The sequence below is a fragment of the Rhineura floridana genome, chromosome 3 (assembly GCF_030035675.1).
Source record: "Rhineura floridana isolate rRhiFlo1 chromosome 3, rRhiFlo1.hap2, whole genome shotgun sequence".
Taxonomy (NCBI): Eukaryota; Metazoa; Chordata; class Lepidosauria; order Squamata; family Rhineuridae; genus Rhineura; species Rhineura floridana.
In genome coordinates this window covers 20,738,013-20,755,127 of record NC_084482.1, presented here as the reverse complement: position 1 = coordinate 20,755,127, position 17,115 = coordinate 20,738,013, and the positions used below count along the sequence as shown (strand labels likewise).

At 43.3% G+C, this 17,115-nt stretch overlaps 1 protein-coding gene across 1 annotated transcript; it reads left to right on the top strand.

Moving 5' to 3' along the window:
• The first annotated feature begins 1,518 nt into the window (after positions 1-1,518).
• GPR182 (G protein-coupled receptor 182) lies at positions 1,519-15,337 on the top strand. The gene is made up of 2 exons (XM_061614894.1): positions 1,519-1,874; positions 9,914-15,337. Exon 2 carries the CDS (start codon positions 9,932-9,934, stop codon positions 11,012-11,014), a length of 1,083 nt encoding a protein of 360 aa, XP_061470878.1. The 5' UTR covers positions 1,519-1,874; positions 9,914-9,931; the 3' UTR covers positions 11,015-15,337.
• The last annotated feature ends 1,778 nt before the right edge of the window (positions 15,338-17,115 follow it).

Sequence of the window (17,115 nt, the reverse complement as noted above, 5' to 3'; positions counted from 1 at the left end):
ACGAAAACCACCGAAAAGCGGAACTCATTGAATAGAATGGCGCGCGACGCCCGAAAACCGCCGTAAAAGCTGAACAAGTGCCGTATGAGTGGGGCTTTAGTCTAATTGCATCTAATTGAGACCGCCGCATTAGCGAAGCGCTGTGAAGCGAAGCGCCGTAAATTGGGGCTCTACTGTAGCAGAGCTGCAGAGGAGATGGGGGCAGTAGACTGCCTGTTAGCTCCTGAAAAAGGAGAAGCTGTGGTTAGAGAAAGATTTCACATCTGGTAAAGTACATCTTGAACTGGAATCAGCTAGAATTATAAGAACATACATATGTGACATTCAGAAGGCACTCATCACATGCGCTGGAAACCCCTCCTCTTGAATATGTTAGTCTCCACATATGGTAATCTTGCTGATGCTATATAACTGTGCGTAACTATGTCATAGGGAGAGAGTGACTTTCTTTCTCTCCTGATGTACGTCAGTATTTTTCTTTTATTGCAATAAAACTTGTCCAGTTGACTGCTTCTCCTGCATTTTATTGTGAAGAGAGTTTCCTTCCACACCAGCAACAGTCCTTGATCATGCAAAAAGTTGGAGCCAGACCCCAAGTGACTAGACATGACATTTAGCCTGTTAGTTTGACCCATTCTATCAGACCTCAGTTGGAGTGAATTGGGGATGATTCTTATGCTACAGGAGCAAAATATTTCCTGATCCCCACCCCCACCCCACGTCTCTCTGGTAAAAAAAGAATGTAGAGACAGTAGTGGCCAGAAAAAACCACCCACACCAATGCTATCACCCCCACTCTGTTGTCTGGCATTTGCATGCTTCATCCAACACAATTCTGCTTCGCCCATGTGGTTTCTTACATTTCCAAAGTGGCATGTGATGGAACCAGCAACCATTCTATCCCTATAACCCACCTTCCTCCAACCTGGTGCCCTCCAGATGCTTTAGACCACAACTCCTCATCAGCCCCAGCTAGCATGGCCATGCTGGCTAGGAATGATGGGAGTTGCGATCCAAAGCATATGAGCAGCGCCAGGTTGGGGAAGGCTGCTGTAATATAACAGTTAGCCCTCACTGTAGAGCAAGAGACCAAAAAGCCTACAGTCTATTCTAAACGCATAAAGCAGAGGTGGGGACCCTTTGGCCCTTGGGATGTTGTTGGACTGCAGCTCCCATCAGCCCTGACTATTGGCCATGCTGGCTGAGGTTGATGGGAGATGCAGTTCAGCAACATCCAGAGGGCCAAAGGTTCCCTACCCCTGACATAAAGCATACAAGAAATCATTATTGAATTCCCATGTCACAGAGAGGCAAGAACGGTGGCAAAGGAGAAGGGAAGCAACTTCCAAAGACTGGCCCTGGAATCCAAATGGAGAGTCCTGTTGGCTGTTTAGAAATACCCAGTGCATTCTGGGTGCATCGTTATTGACGCTTAGGCCGGCTCCAGCTCTCCTGCTTCTTTGTGGACGACCGACTGTGGTTCTGAGCAGGGAGGTGAGCTTCGAAACAGCTGTTCAGAGAAAGGAAATTAATCTCAGGAAAAACTGCATCCTCTGTTGTTCTTCGAAAGTTTTCATTGGGCCTCTCTACTCGGACTGATATCCATCCCTGATGCCCGCCTGGCCATCTGAACCAAACCCACTTGCATTCAAGCAAAGGGAAATCTATGGGATGGGATCGTTTTCAGGATAACAGGCTATGATGCTCATTTCCTGTACGAAGGGAGGGAAAGCACCGGCAAGGCAACCAGCAGCAAACACACATTCCTGGAAAGATTGCGCCATAGACCCAGTAAAGCTGCCAAACTGGTGAGACTGAAGACAAGAAGCCCATCACTTCAGCACAAGGAAGGATCATCTTTGGCTTCCAATAAGGTAAGCAATGCAGAAATAGACCTCCAGTTTTCCATCCAGAAGCAAAACTTTTCACCAGGAGCTAGGCTTGTATCCTAGAGAGAGATCTGTCTAGGGACATCTCTGTTACAGACGCCAGATTTCCTCCTGCTTAAGAAGAAGCATTTTCTCTTCCTTCCTCCGAATGCCCTGGAGAATGTGTGAGATTTCTCCCCAGCCCAGTGACCGAATTTTGTTTTGTTCTAGAGGCTGCCAAGTTTTGAATCTTTTCTAAGGTTAGAGGCAGTCAACAGCCGCTTTTTAGAGAAAGTTGAAGGCAGTTTGAGAGAAGCATTGCTGTGTGTTGCACTGTACACTCAACCCAGTGTTAAACAGGTGGGGCAGGGTTTGTATAATTGCAAGGAACCTGCAAAATCTGGTTGACCAGAAGCGATAGTGAGTCAAAATGACAAGTTTACAAAATGGGAATTAAAACCTCTTGAACTGTTTTAAACTTTCATAACAACAGTTGTCTGTCTGCAGCCCTTTTATTTGACGAAAGCAGAGATGCACCAAATTCTCCCTTTGCCAAGCCAGAACCTTCCTCAGACTTCTTATTCTTGCTTGAAGGAAGAGTTCTTCGGCACTCGAAAGCCATCCACACATGACACCGCACATTTGATCTAATAAAAAGCTATCATCTGGACCACTTTCATATCGGATTCATCTGCTGCTAGGACCAATCTAACCACTGCTCTCTTGTCAGTATCTAATAATCAGCTTTTCCAAAACCAATCTCAGTGTGGGAAAACTTCATGACAATCACACAGCGCAGTGGCAAAGCAAACACTTGGCACATATAAGATCCTAGACATCTCTGGCAGCATCTTTGGTTTAAAAATGTCATGAAGTAGGCACTAAAAATAACATTGAGATGCCCATATGAATATGAATGTGTGCTGTGAAAGCAATGAATGCTATACATCAGCCTTTGTGCATTTTGCCCACACAAGATCCTGGGTTCAAACCCTGGCATCTCCAGGTGAGGGTCTTAGGTTGCACAACTGCCTATAACCTTGAAGAACCACAGTCCAGTTGGAGTAAGCCATTATTTATATTGTAAGCTGAACCAAGTGCATGTGCAGAAATGTGATTTATAAATGTAGCTTGTGAGGAAATGCATACAGACATAAAGTGTAGCCACCCTGATTCAAGCCAGGGATATTTCAAATGTTGCATGTTTGTCTGAAGCTCACAAACATGCAAGCTCAATAAAAGTCTTCCTAAATCTCTTAAGAGTAAGGTGGGAAAACAATTGGATATTGTTATCTACAGTCACCTAACGACATTTTTTTTAAAGTAAATTGAGGTTCTGTGCATAGAAAGAGACAAACAAAAAAAATCAAAGATATACTGAAAGCATATTTTACAGTACAAGTCCTTTGTGTGCATCTGGCTGAACTGTTGTGGCTTCTTCTAATGAATTCTGGGAACTGTCATTTTGTGAATATGCTAAAAATTCTTTGATAGAGATCCCTGGACTTTTCATCAAGCTGCACTTTGCAAGGTCCCGTGGCTGGGAACTTTGACATGTACATTTTAACATGTGCTTTTGGGATGCTAAGGGGAAAGTTTTTTGAAATACTGAGAGGTATATCAATGTGTTTAAATGAATAAATAAATAAGCGCAGCGTGGCAAGCAGCTTCCATGAAGAAAAATGTATGTTCTCTGCTCAGTTATTCATTCACAACAGGATTAGGGATGGGTGAGAATTTCAAATCAGTTCGCATTTCAAGCAGAATTTATCAAATTCACAATTTCTGAAACAACATGAGAACTGAAACACAGCCGTCCTTTGAAATTCACGTTTGTTAGAATTTTGGGATGCAGTTTGCCAGCTAAACGACATTTACAAAAATGCACATATTAGGGGGATGTGTACATAAAAATGAATAAATGAGTGAAAATAACATGCAAAAAGGCATGAAATGATGAGAAATGGCTTGCAAAAATGTGCACCTTTGTCAAAACTGCCTACAAAAATGTGCTTATTTGGAGAAATTCGCACTAAAACGGTGGAGAATTTTCATGAGGATTTTTTTTAAAAAAAATTCAGATCGCTGTAGAAATGTCGAGCACTGAATTTAACATTGGAAAAATTAGAAATGGAGAGAACCGAAACAGACAGATCTTCCCATCCCTAAACAGGATATTTGGAACTATTGTCCACCCTATCCCAAGGACTTAGGGAGCATTTACTTCAATCTATTCACTAATAGCTGCTCTTTATTAGCTGCTCTAATGCATATCCTGTTGAAGAGGCAGTATTATAATCTCTGTAAGCCTCTTGATTTAGCTTTGAGCATCAAATTAGACAAATACTAGAGTGGTTTGTAGCTGAACTGTAGCATTGTGTGGTAAGTATTCCAGATTTTTAAAGAAATAATTTTTTTAAAAGAAATTAAAGAGTGGCTGACAATTCAGCCAGATAAGCAACTAATGAGTCGAATAAATAAAATAAATAAATAAAAACAGCTGATATGTAAATATGCTAAGTGCTGTAAGTCCCACTACACCACCCTATCCGCAGCGATCCCTCCTATTAAGAACAAAGCCCGATTCACGCTGCATAGTCCCACCCTGTTTCTTCATCCCACTAGGCTCTAGTGCACCCTTTCCCAACCAGTGAGCCTCCAGATGTTGTTGGACCACAACTCCCATCAGCCTCAGCCAGCATTGCCAATCGTCAGGAAAGATGGGAGTTGTAGTCCAACAACATCTGGAGGCACACTGGTTGGGAAAGGCTGCTCTAGTGACTAGAGTATAACAGGATGCTGGGAGGGAAGATGGGACAGGAATGTTGGGAAGTGGCTCTTTTGTGGACAGACAAAGTCTTCTATACAGTAATACCTTGGTTAATAAATCCTCCCAGTAATGTAGTGGCAAATTCAGAAGTGCAGGGTCCCTTCATGATAGTCACACCACACCCCTTCTAAGATTATACAACCTTTTACGATAATACAGTAACATCAGCTTTCAGTCTGTTGCTTTGGAATACTTTCCCTTAATAATGCGCTGCAACAGTCAGTGCAGATCTCCCTGTGTTGCCTTTCAGCTAGGTCTACTAGTTTCTGCGCACATACATGGGCAAATGTACTAAGATGCTGTAAGAAAAGAAACTTCCTTTGCCGAGTTTCCCTTGCTTGCCTGCTTGCTCTCCATCATCATCCCCACCCTCCTCAGTCATTCCTGCACATGTCTTCTCCCACAACAACAGATGTCCCTAGGAGCCAATAAGTATGAGAGGGGAGTGTGTTAGCTACTGAGAAGAGTCTTCTCAGTGGCTGACTCACCTCCTTTCACTCTGATTGGTTCTAATCTGCAGGAAAGGATGCTGGAGACTTAGGGGCTCTGCTGGGACCCTGCTTTCAAAAAAGTAAGAGGTGTAAGCTCCCCTGGGTCCTTGGATGACTATACACCTGAATCCTCCAGGAATGAAGTTCCTTTGAACAAAGTCTTTTGTGGGTGCATGGGGGGTGCACCCTCTAACATAGTCAGAATGTGGCTCCTTGTCTACTGGATTGTGGCTGCTGCTGGCAGCTCTCTCACGCATGGCTGGAATGGCGCTGCTTGCCAGGTGGCGCAGGCACCTCCACAGTAAACAGTGGGTGCCCTGGAAGTACTGTTGACTGCAGGCATGCCTGCTTGAGTGTAGGGGAGGATGACAGAGAAAGAGAGAGACCAAACACAGGGTGATGGTGGCAGCTGCCCCTTGCCTGCCTGCTCAAGTGTACTGAGAGGAGAACTGTCCTCAAAGGGTTAGATTGCTATAGCAAGCCGCTACATGATAAAAGAAAGAAAAAGGCAAGGCAGGCATCCCTGGATGTGTTTTAGAAGAAGCCTTCAAGGGGTCTGCGTGCAAGGCTTAGCTGGCCTGGTTCTTTCATGTCAGAGATGTGTATTGTTTAGTTTTGAATAAAAAGTTGGCTGAAATATGTTCAACTGCTCTTCTTTTTTGTGGTGTAGGAACCTGTCCCTGGTACCAAAGTTTCTGTTAAAGAAGTCATGTCTAGGAACTCATGTACTTCCTTAACTGAGATATTACTGTAGCGTGTGTCCATCTTTCTGTAGACTCTCTTCCTGCACAAGCCTCTGCTAAGATTTGGAGAAGAAGGCTCGCTAAGTGGTGAATCCAGGTGGTCAAGTTAATGGGAATGCAGCAGTTGGCTTTTTCTATGGTTCCCTCACCCACCCCTAAAGCTTGGAATCAGCTCACTTCTAAGTTTTGCTTGGTTCTGACTATACCACTGCAAGAGGTTCCTCTTCAGACACCCATGTGATTGATATTTTGGATATTATTGTGGGTTTGGAGCCGCAGTCCACACAAGGAGCAAGTCCCGCTGAGCACAGTGCGCTTTATTAAACATACATAGGTGTGTGTTTTAATATGCCACAATCTACAATCTGGTATTACCTTATTATTCTTGGCCATTCTGAACTCATGGGTTGCATTAAACTCCTATTCAGAGAAGATCCACTGAAACTGATGAACCTAAGTCAGTCATGTCTATTAACTTAGATGGGTCTAGTCTGAGTCGGACTAGCACGAAATACCATCCTTGGTAGAGAAAAAGCACCACAAAAAGTTTGATTTCAAAAAAATTAAGAACACCTGGAAGCAATTTTACCTTCAGTGTAGCAGCAGTAAGAGAAGCTGCAGCCACTGAATTCCTCCCTTTGCTTTAGCTATGGAAGACAAAGGGCTTCCTGTTCTGCTTGGCACATAGCAAATCTGTTTTGGACCCAATACCAATTCTTTTGATTACCTTGCAATCTGCAAAGAGTGGCCACTTGGAACAAAGAATCCTGGGAGTTTCACTAGGCAAGGTTGAAAGAGAAACAAGTACCAGCAAAGCACTTCATCCTCACTGATCATTATTAAGTTTATTTGTTTATTTATGTCCCACCTTTCCTCCAAGGAGCTCGAGGTGGCATACATTGTCCCCCCTCCCTCCAACTGTAGCCTCACAACAACCCTGCAAGGTAGGTTAGGCTGAGAGAGGCTGATTGGCTCAAGGCCACCATGGTTAGGTAGGAATTTGAACCTGAGTCTCCCCTGGTGTACTTCAGCACTCATAAGCACCTTCCACCAGGGGAAGCAAGATGCTGGCAAGAGGCAGCACACAAAACATTGGATGCAGCAGCCAAGTACAGACAGCAGGAGAAGCTCAGCACCAGGGCATGCCTCACTCCCTCACGGGTCAGCCAGTCATCTCTCCAAACACTGTAGCTGCAAAAGGACCTTCCACATTCTCACCAAGCTGCACAGTAGGGATGGGCAAATCTCCAGTATCGTTTTCCCTCAGTTTCTCATTTTCCAGTCTTCAGTTCTCCACATTTCTACATCAGTTGGCAATTAATTATTTTTAAGGTCCTCATGAAAATTCATCACCATTTTATTTGGTGCAAATTTCTCCTAATATACACATTTGTGCAAAGTGGTTTTCCCTAATATAATGCATTTTTGCATGTTCTTCTCACTAATATATGAACGCTTGTGCACATTTCACCCTGGTATAGGTGTTTTTGTACACATTACATGGCTGGAGAACTGCATTGCAAAATTCAGAGAAGTGTGAACTTCTAAAGATGGCTGTGTTTCAGTTTGTGTTTCAGAAAGTGCCAATTTGATAGGTTAGCATTTAAATGTGAACTGAACTTAATTTCTCCCCTATCCCAACTCCACACATACGCTAGGCAAACTTTCCACTGTCTGCATGGTTGCAAAAGAATGTATATTATTTATCTTGGATTTTTAATTTCTATTATATTTGTATGCCTATTTTGTACGTCGCCCAGAGTAGCTGGATAGCCAGCCAGATGGGCAACTAAGAAATTCAACAAATAAATACATAAATTATTATTATTATTATTATTATTATTATTATTATTATTATTATTATTATTATTATTATTATTAGTGGTTAAGGTGTTGGACTACGACCTGGGAGACCAGGGTTCAAATCCCTACATAGCCATGAAGCTCACTGGGTGACCTGGGGCCAGTCACTGGTAAACCCCCTCTGAATACTGTACCACTTACCATGAAAACCCTATTCATAGGGTTGCCATAAGTCGGAATCGACTTGAAAGCAGTCCATTTCCATTTCCATTATTATGATTATTATTACTGCTACTATTAGTACAGTTGTCATCTTAGGCACTACTCTTAGGCAAAATTCCTGTGCTTGTAACCGTTTAACAAAGGTCTCTTCTTTGTTGTTTTTGCTATGGCAGACTAATGTGGCTATTTAAATAAAAAAAATAGAATTGAAGCATTTTGCTAGAATAAGTAGTCAGTAAGCACATGCAACAGTTCCCAGCACAGTGATGCCATGATAACAGAATCTGTGCCTGTTGGATTTCTGGCTGTCACACAGGTTTTACAAGCACAGGGACCCTGCCAGAGAAAAAAAGGTAGCAAACCCTAATTGACACCATGACTATTCTCAACATACACGTGACTAGCTCTGCTACCTCAGAGAGATCCTTTCATTGCCACATGTCAGAGACTGAGACTGACATCTTATGCAGGGCACATGACCTCCCACAGCAACCTGTAGGTCACGTCAAACCTCCCAGATTAGCCTGCCAAACCTCTGCCTCTTCCTGTTTGCTTGCTGTTGCCTCACCCTTTTCTCTGCCTCTCTCGATAGTAGCCAGCACCTCTGTCCCAGGCACTGTGCTTCTTCATAACAGATACTGCTCATGGGGACACACTCATTTGCCCACGCACAGTATTCTCATTAATAAAAAAGTGGCGTCTGCAGTAGCATCCCAGTTGCCCCTGTGAGTTGACGATGCACTGGGGAAATGATAGCTCTGGGGCAGAAGGGCAGAGGGCAGGCTGCCCAGTGCCTTTTAACTGATAACACTTGCCTTGATGGGAGCCACTATCATAGTATTATTTATTATTTATTTATTTATTAAAATTTATATTTAATAAGTACAGCATCGTCCTCAGTAAAGGTCGACCAAAATAAACAACTGGAGCAAACCCCTTTTGTCAAAAGCTTACATCGTTTGGGGCTTCTTCTTTTTTAAAGGCAAGTAAAGAGGGAGATGATAAGAGGTATATAAAAGTATGCATGGTGTAGAGCAGGTGTGGGAATCCTTTGGCCCTCCAAATGTTGCTGAACCCAGACTCCCATCAGCCAATCAGGCAATAATGGCCAATGGTCAGGGAAGATGAGAGTTCAGCAACATCTGGAGGGCCGAAGGTTCCCCACGTCTGCTGCAGAGGAAGTGAAGAGAAAAACGTTTTTCTCCCTCTCGCACAATACTAGCACAGCCTTTCCCAGCCTTTGGGTTCCCAGATGTTATTGGACTACAGCTGCCATCAGCCCCAGCCAGCATGGCCAATGGTCAGGAATGATGGGAATTGTAGTCCAGCAGCATCTGGGGACCCAAAGGTTGGGAAAGGCTGTGCTAGAGCTAATGAAGCCCAATGGTGAGAGATTCAGGACAGACAAAAGGAGGTTCTTCTTTGAGCAGCAGACCAATGGCCACCAACTTGGGTGGCTTCACATGGTGATTAGAAAATGTCATGGAGAAAAAGGCTATCACTGGATACTAGTCATGCTGACTGCATATTATCTCAGGTGTCAGAGTCAGTGGCTGGGGCACATGGGCACAGTAGGGCTACTGTATTCATGGCCAACCTGTGGGCTCCCCACGGGCATCTGGTGGGCCAATATAGGGAAAGGAATGCTGGGCTTTTCTTGTCTAAACAGACAAACCTTTAAAGTCCCAAATCAATTAAGGGTCCTGTTGAGCAACATGGATAGACAAAAACAACCCATGCCTCTAAGAATTCAGAACCAAAACATAAAAGAAACAAAACCCTTCAGATTGACTGGTTGATATGGACTGATATAACAGAGTTGTGACTGTACTAATGAGCAATGCAAATCACACTTCCCAGTGTTGACTATTCCTCCTTAATTTGGTTCAGTGGGAAAACACAGCCTAGATCTACTAGCATTCAAGTCTCCCCCCCCCCGCCCCCTTCTTCCAACAGGTTAATTTCTGAGCCAGGATGGGAGAGCCTGAGCCCCTCTTTCCTTTCAACGAATACGGGGAGTACCACAACTTGACAGAGCTCGTCCACCTGCTCAACTACACCTTCAACCACTGCCACTTGGAGCTGAATGAGAACATAAAGCGGGTGTTCCTCTTTGTCCTCTACCTCATCATCTTTGTGGTGGGGTTGGTGGAGAACCTCTTGGTCATCTGGGTAAATTGGCAGACTCGAAGCCACAAGAACCTGGTCAACCTCTACATCTTCAACATGGCCATTGCAGACTTGGGGATGATCCTTTCCTTACCTGTCTGGATGCTGGAAGTCATGCTCAATTACACCTGGCTCTGGGGACGCTTCCTTTGCCACTTCACCCACTACTTTTACTTTGCCAACATGTACAGCAGCATCTTCTTTCTCACCTGCCTCAGCATTGACCGCTATGTGTCCTTGACGGCCTCCTCCCACTTCTGGCACCAACACCAGCACCTTGTGCGGCGCATTGCTTGCTGCTGCATATGGGCCTTTGCTGCCATCCTTCCTTTACCAGAGGTGGCCCACATGGAGCTAATTGAGGATATCGAGCCAGTGTGTTTCTTCATGGCCCCCCTTGAGACCTACAATGAATGGGCCCTGGCTCTCACCTTTCTCACTGCCTTCATTGGCTTCCTCATTCCCTTCTCCATCATGGCAGTCTTCAACATACTGACAGCCAGGCACATCAAGCGCGGCAACAAGCCCGAGGGCAAGAAGCACTGCCGCCTCATCTATGCTTACATTGCCGTCTTCCTTGTCAGCTGGCTGCCATTCCACCTGGTTTTGTTTTTACTGATGCTCGAAGGCACCAGCATCTTCCTCCACTGCCACTTGATTCAATTCCTCTACTTCTTCTATGACATCATAGACTGCTTCACCCTCCTCCATTGCGTGGTCAACCCCATCCTGTACAACTTCCTAAGCAAGAACTTCCGAGGCAAGCTCATCTCTGCTGTGGTCAGGTACATCCCCAAAGACCAAATGGATCAAAACGGGGGAGAGAGTTCCTCCTCTAACACGCAGCATTCCATTGTCATCACAAAAGAGAACATCTCACCAAATTAAAGCGGCTCTTCCCATCCTTCATTTGGTTGGCTGCGCACTCAGACATTTTCTCTCACCGACAAAGGGCAGGCATCATTAAGACGCTCTCCCCATCAGTGCTTCTTGAAATCTTGGGAGGCAAGAGGCATACAGGGGGAAATATGGGGAATGTGATATGCTGCTGGGCCGGTGTCAAACCTACTAAATTGTTTAAATCGAGAGAGAGGTTTTTGTATTAATGCTCCTCCACACACCCCACACCCAATAACAACAGTAATAAATGTTCTATTTTCTGCTGCCCTGTAATTGAACAATGGTTATTGGGAAGATATACATTTCTGTGAATTTCCTCTCTTATTCGGGCAGAGCTTTGAATGCAAATTACATTCTGAAAACATGAGGATGTCCTACGCATGGAACAGAATGGTGCACACCTGTCTAGGCAACATGGCATCCATACTAGAATTGTGCCCTTGCAAGGGTGGGATGAGCACTACCCACATCCTTTTGTGAGCATTCAGCTAGTTACTTCTTGTGGCTGGGGAGTCAGGATACGAACAACTCAGTTCTAGTAATTTGCACCCAGAGGCAGCCTTTTGTTCCAAACCAGTGAAATTTGCTGAGGTGTCTCCAGAGATTTTCACGCACAGAGATACCAGCCTGTGAGATTGAAAAAGTGTTGGAGAGCATTGCTGGCAGCAGTGCCCTCACTAGTGCTGGGGCTTGGAAACTCTCCTGAGCCTGAGAGAATGCACAGCCACCTTGACGTTTTGCATCGGCTGTAAAAGCCCCCAGCCTGACACTTGCCACTGACACTGTCTTCTATCCTTTGCATCTTGCTACAGCTAAAAACATTTGTCTCTACCTGCTGGCTTACTTCCTCTCTGGCTCCTGGCCATTTCCCATCAGGGAAACACCCCTAACCGATACATAAGAGTTTCCTTTTTATACCTTGATTTTCCGTATTTGGGTCTACTAACTACTCTAACTGTTCCCAGTAACAAATACTAAGTCCTGCCCATTGATTATGTGTGGTAAGGATTGCACAGAACATAAAAACAGCATGGGCAGGGCCACGGAGAGCTGGCACTGGGCCCGGGGCAAGATGCATGTTCGGGGGGCACTCCCTAAATCTTCCTACAAATCAAATGTTACTTTCTTTAAACAAGTTTTTTACTGACTTAGGTTTAACTGAGGGCGAGAAAGATTGAAAATAAATGAAAGACATTTGTCAAAATGGGATAGTTAATATGTTTATTAGAAATAACACTGTTCACCAACCCAAGTTAAAATAATAAACCAAACATTTTTCATACTACCGCATTATAAAACTACTGAATTGGTCGTGTTAATACGGTTCTGTTAATGGTGAACTGGGACCTAGGCCTACTACTAATAGTTCTGGTCTCAAGGCATATGTTGCACTTTGCCATGTCTGATTCATATTAATAAATGTTGGTGCTTAGTTTTTAAATTTATTTTATTTCTTTAACAAAATTTACATATTGCTTGATCGTTAAAAAAAAACCTCTAAGCAGTTTACACACACACAAAAATTATCAATAAAGAAGTTTTAAAAAAGCAATTAAAATATGTTTAAATCAATTAACATAGCAACAGACTAAAAAGATTAAAACACATCAGCATCTATGCATCTAGACAGGCTTGCAAGTTCCAAAAAGAATACAGCAAAAGCACCTGCCTGATGTTAGTGGGCAGGGAGTTCCAAAGAGTAGGTGCTGCCACACTAAAAGAATGATTTCTTACAAGAGTGGAAGAGTATTATGTGGCACCTGTAACAGTGCCAGTTCCATAGATTGAAGCACTCAGATGGGGACATATGGGATAAGGCAGTCCTGCAAGTAAACTGGTCCCAAGCTGTTAAGGGCTTTATATACCAATAGTAACACCTTGAACTTGGCCTGGTAACAAGACGACAACCAGTGCAGATCCCTGAGCAGAGGTGTTATATGCTGACAGGGTCTCACTCTTGTTAGCAATTTGGTTGTAGCATTCTGCACTATCTGCAGTTTCCAGGTCAAGTGCAAGGAAAGCCCCCTTCATAGAGTCACTGCAGTAATCCAGTTGTGAAGTCACTAATGCATGAACTACTATGGTCAGGCTCTCCCTGTCCAGGAACAGTTGTAGTTGTCTTACCAGGCACAGCTGATAAAAGACACTTTTAGCCACTGAGACTACTGAGACTCCAGTGATAGAGCTAGATCCAGAAGCACCCCCAAACTGCATACCTGCTCTTTCAGGGGGAGTGCAACCCCATGCAGGGCAGGCAACTGACCAGTTTTCTCAGACACGGGAACCGACTCACCCACAGTGCCTCCATCTTGCCAGGATTCAAGCTCAGCTTATATCCTTCATCCATGTCACCACTGAGTCCAGGTACTGGTCTAGGATCAGCACAGCCTCTCCTGATTCAGATGTAATGGAGAAATAGAGCCTTGCCACCAAACTCCTAATGACCACTCCCAATGGCTTCATATAGATATTACTGTAAATAGCATTGGGGATAAGATGGTACCCTCCAGCACCCCATAGCACAACTGCCAGGGGGCAGAAAGACAATCACCCAGTGCTACTCTCTGGACTTGGTCCTGTAGGTAGGACTGGAACCACCATAACATGGCACCCCCAATTCCCATTGCATGGAGCGGATCCAAGAGGATACCATGGTCAATTATATCTAGGGTTTCCAGGTCTCTGGTTTTCACCTGGAGACTCTGGATTTTGGGGTCCTCTTTGGGTTTCCGGGTGAGTCAACCCAATCTCTGGACTCTCAGCTTTCATCTAAAAAAATTAAGTTTCTAGGTAGTCTGGTTCAAAAGATATATACCAAAACGTCAGCTGCTCCCCCAACTTCTGTTAAATGAGCTTGTAGCTGGCTGCTCTAACCCTGCCCTTTCATGTTTGTAGCCAATGAGTGAAGTCAGGGTTATGATTGACAAGGGATTTGTTGACTTCCAGGCAATAGCTAGAACTCATTGCAGGGCCAGAAAACTGTTTTTTCCTGCTTGTCTGAAAATCTCATAAATTGAGTGAGTTTATAGCTTTCAGCAATAGTGAAGTCCCTTTCTCTGTGTGTGCAGGAGATGTAGAATAAAAAATCACAGCAGAAATTTGGCAGGCAATTGTTTACTGTAAACAATTTCAGGTATGATTATAATAAAAGTCTACATGCAGTTTTTTAATTACTTGCAAAAATAGCATATTTTCCATTTTATCTTTCAAATAATTTTTGAATGGAAATTTAAAAGAATTGTGCATGCACTTTATGATGCCATTACAATGTGTTATACTTTTCTAATTATGAGGAGTTAAACAAGTTTAAATATTCCTGGGCTGTTGAAGAGGAGAGTTTGTCTTATTCATAACCTGTTTTGAAAACCTTCCCAATATGAAGCTTTAATCCTATACTTGCTTTTCTGGAAATAAAGCTGCAATGCTAATCCCACATACCGGCAGTAAACCCCTTTGAATTCAATAGGGCTTACTTTTGAGTAGACATGGTTAGAATTGTGCTGTAAATCAATGGGACTTTTAAGTGAACATTTTTACATCTCCTGTGTGTGTGTGTATGGAGTCTTTCCAAAATCCTGTGAAGTACGGTTGCCAATTGGAAACCAAGGCAAATCACAACAAGAAATAAATCAATTTAAAATCCAATAATCATAAAACTAGTATAAAACAGTTGCAAAACACCTTAAAGTGCCATAATTCTGAATTTTTGGTTGGGTGAGTACCTTATCACTTGAGGTTGATGCATGCTTCCCTGGTTTCTGAGTGAACATGCCTAGGATTGCACTATAAATATCTTTACAGGTTGTGTAAATATCTTTGACAGTCATGCTCATAAAATATTTCTTCATACTTTGTCCCAATAAGTATCTGATTTCACACTATGCTTGTACCCGATTATTTCCTCCAAATGTTAAGTGTGCCCTTCTTCCTTGGGGTGGTCATGGTTCCCCTCTGTTGTTTTCACTCAGAGAGGCAGATTAGTTCAAGAGATGGTGAGTAGCCCATGGTCACTCAGTAAACTTTGTAGCTGATTTCCATTTTTAAAAAATTTAATTGAAATGGTTTACATGCAGGCCAAGTTTATGGAGTAGATACAGAATACATTTAAAGCACATCCAACTCGCATTTAAAGCACATGTCTTGTCCCAAAGAATCCTGGGAAGTGTGGTTTCCCCCTCAGTTATAGTTCCCACCACCCTTAACAAACTGCAGTTCTCATGATTCTGTGGTGGGATTCATGTGCTTCAAAAGTGTTGAATGTGCTTTAAATGAATTGTGTGGATCTGCCCTAGGTATGCTGTGCATTCATTAGTGAATAACAGAACAATTTTAAAAGATACTTTTTTAAACAGAGGAAAGGCTCAGTCATAGGGCACATTCTTTGCATGCAAAGGTCCAAATTTCTGGAATTTCTGGAAAGGACTATTGCCTGGAATCCTGGAGAGCCAATGCTAGTCCTCGTCATCAGTACTGAGCTAGATGGTACCAGATGGCCTGCATCAGTATAAGGCAGATTCCTTTGTTCCTAAAAGAGGAAAGAGACCCAAGGGCCAGTGACTCCAAAGTTAATTTATGTATTTTATTTACAACATTTATATACTGCTTTGTTCTAAAAAAAACCATCAAAGCGATTTACAGAAGGAATTAAAACAATGAAATTATTGTCAAAAACGGTTAAAGACAGGCATTTTAAAACATTCAAAATAATAAAACCAACAATGATTTAAAAACAGATAAAAAAACACAATAGCTTCTACATGCCTGAGTAGGCTAAACAAACAAGTTTTTAGCAGGTGCCAAAAAGAGTACAATGAAGGTGTCTGCCTAATGTAAATAGGCAGAGAGTTCCAAAGTGCAGGTGCTGCCACACTAAAGGACTGATTTCTTACAGGAGCATAACAAGTACCATGTGGCACCCGTAACATGGAAAGCACACCTTGAACTTTGCCTGGTACCAAATTAGCAACCAGTCCAAATTTCAGAGCAGATGTATTATGTGCTGATAGGATCTCAGTCATGTCAGCAATTGTGTCACAGCATTCAGCACTAACTGCAGCCCCTGGGGCAACCCCCTTAAACCCACTGATGATGCACCTTGTTGTTTGCATGATGGTTTGTTTCTTGCCCAATAGTGGTAAAACAGAATTCAAATACTGGGAACTGTGGCTGCAATTGCTGTTGTTCCCAAGCTACTGGCCATGAAGGTAGACCAAACCATGAGTTTTTTCTCTCTGTCAATTATTACTCACTGGAATTGGGTTGGCTATCAAAGTGAGTTTATAGCAGCCCACAGGGTAGGCAGGAAAGAATAGAGAATCTTCTTAACTCTTATTCATTTCTCAAACTTCTCTCTGCAGTGATGGGTCAAGTCTATAAGGATGTTTGGAGCAGCCACATTAAAAGGCAGGCAAGGCATTCCAGGCAGAGGGTTTCCAACCCTGCTTTGATATCTATATCTTTGCAGAGGATCCCTAGTCAAGCCTTACCAACAGCACACTCCTAACCATTTCTACTCAGAAGCAAGTGCTGTTGAGTTCTATGGTGCTTAGGCCCTTAGTATGTGTGCTTAGAATTACAGAATTTAGGGGCATCCATCTTTACTCCTGAGTGCTCCCATCTAATATCTCCACAACACTGGGCTCCCTTCTTCCTACAATGGCCTTCAGGTGACTGGCCTGGCCTGAGGGCACTTAAACCTTTCTTGCCAGAAACAAGTAGGCTGGATTAAATGTTCCTACCCAGGCTCCCAAAGCACGTGAGAAGGAATGGTCCCATCACTTCAGCTAGACCTGGGAACACCCTCATTTAGCTAAGATTTCTATCTTTATCTATCAGATAATTTTTTTGTTTGTTTGTGTGGTATGCTCCAAGCAACTGTGGTTGATGTGCAATGTATCATGCTTAATAACATCACTAGGGGCTGCCCCTGAAATCTCAGGGTTTGGGATTCTTCTGACCTGGCAACCCTAATTATATCAAAAGCCACTGAGAGAAGAGAAGCAGGAGCAAGGTCACTCTCCACCGGTCCTGCTCTCTATAAAAGTTATCCAAGAAGACTTGGCTATGCTAAGATTTAGCCACAAACATTA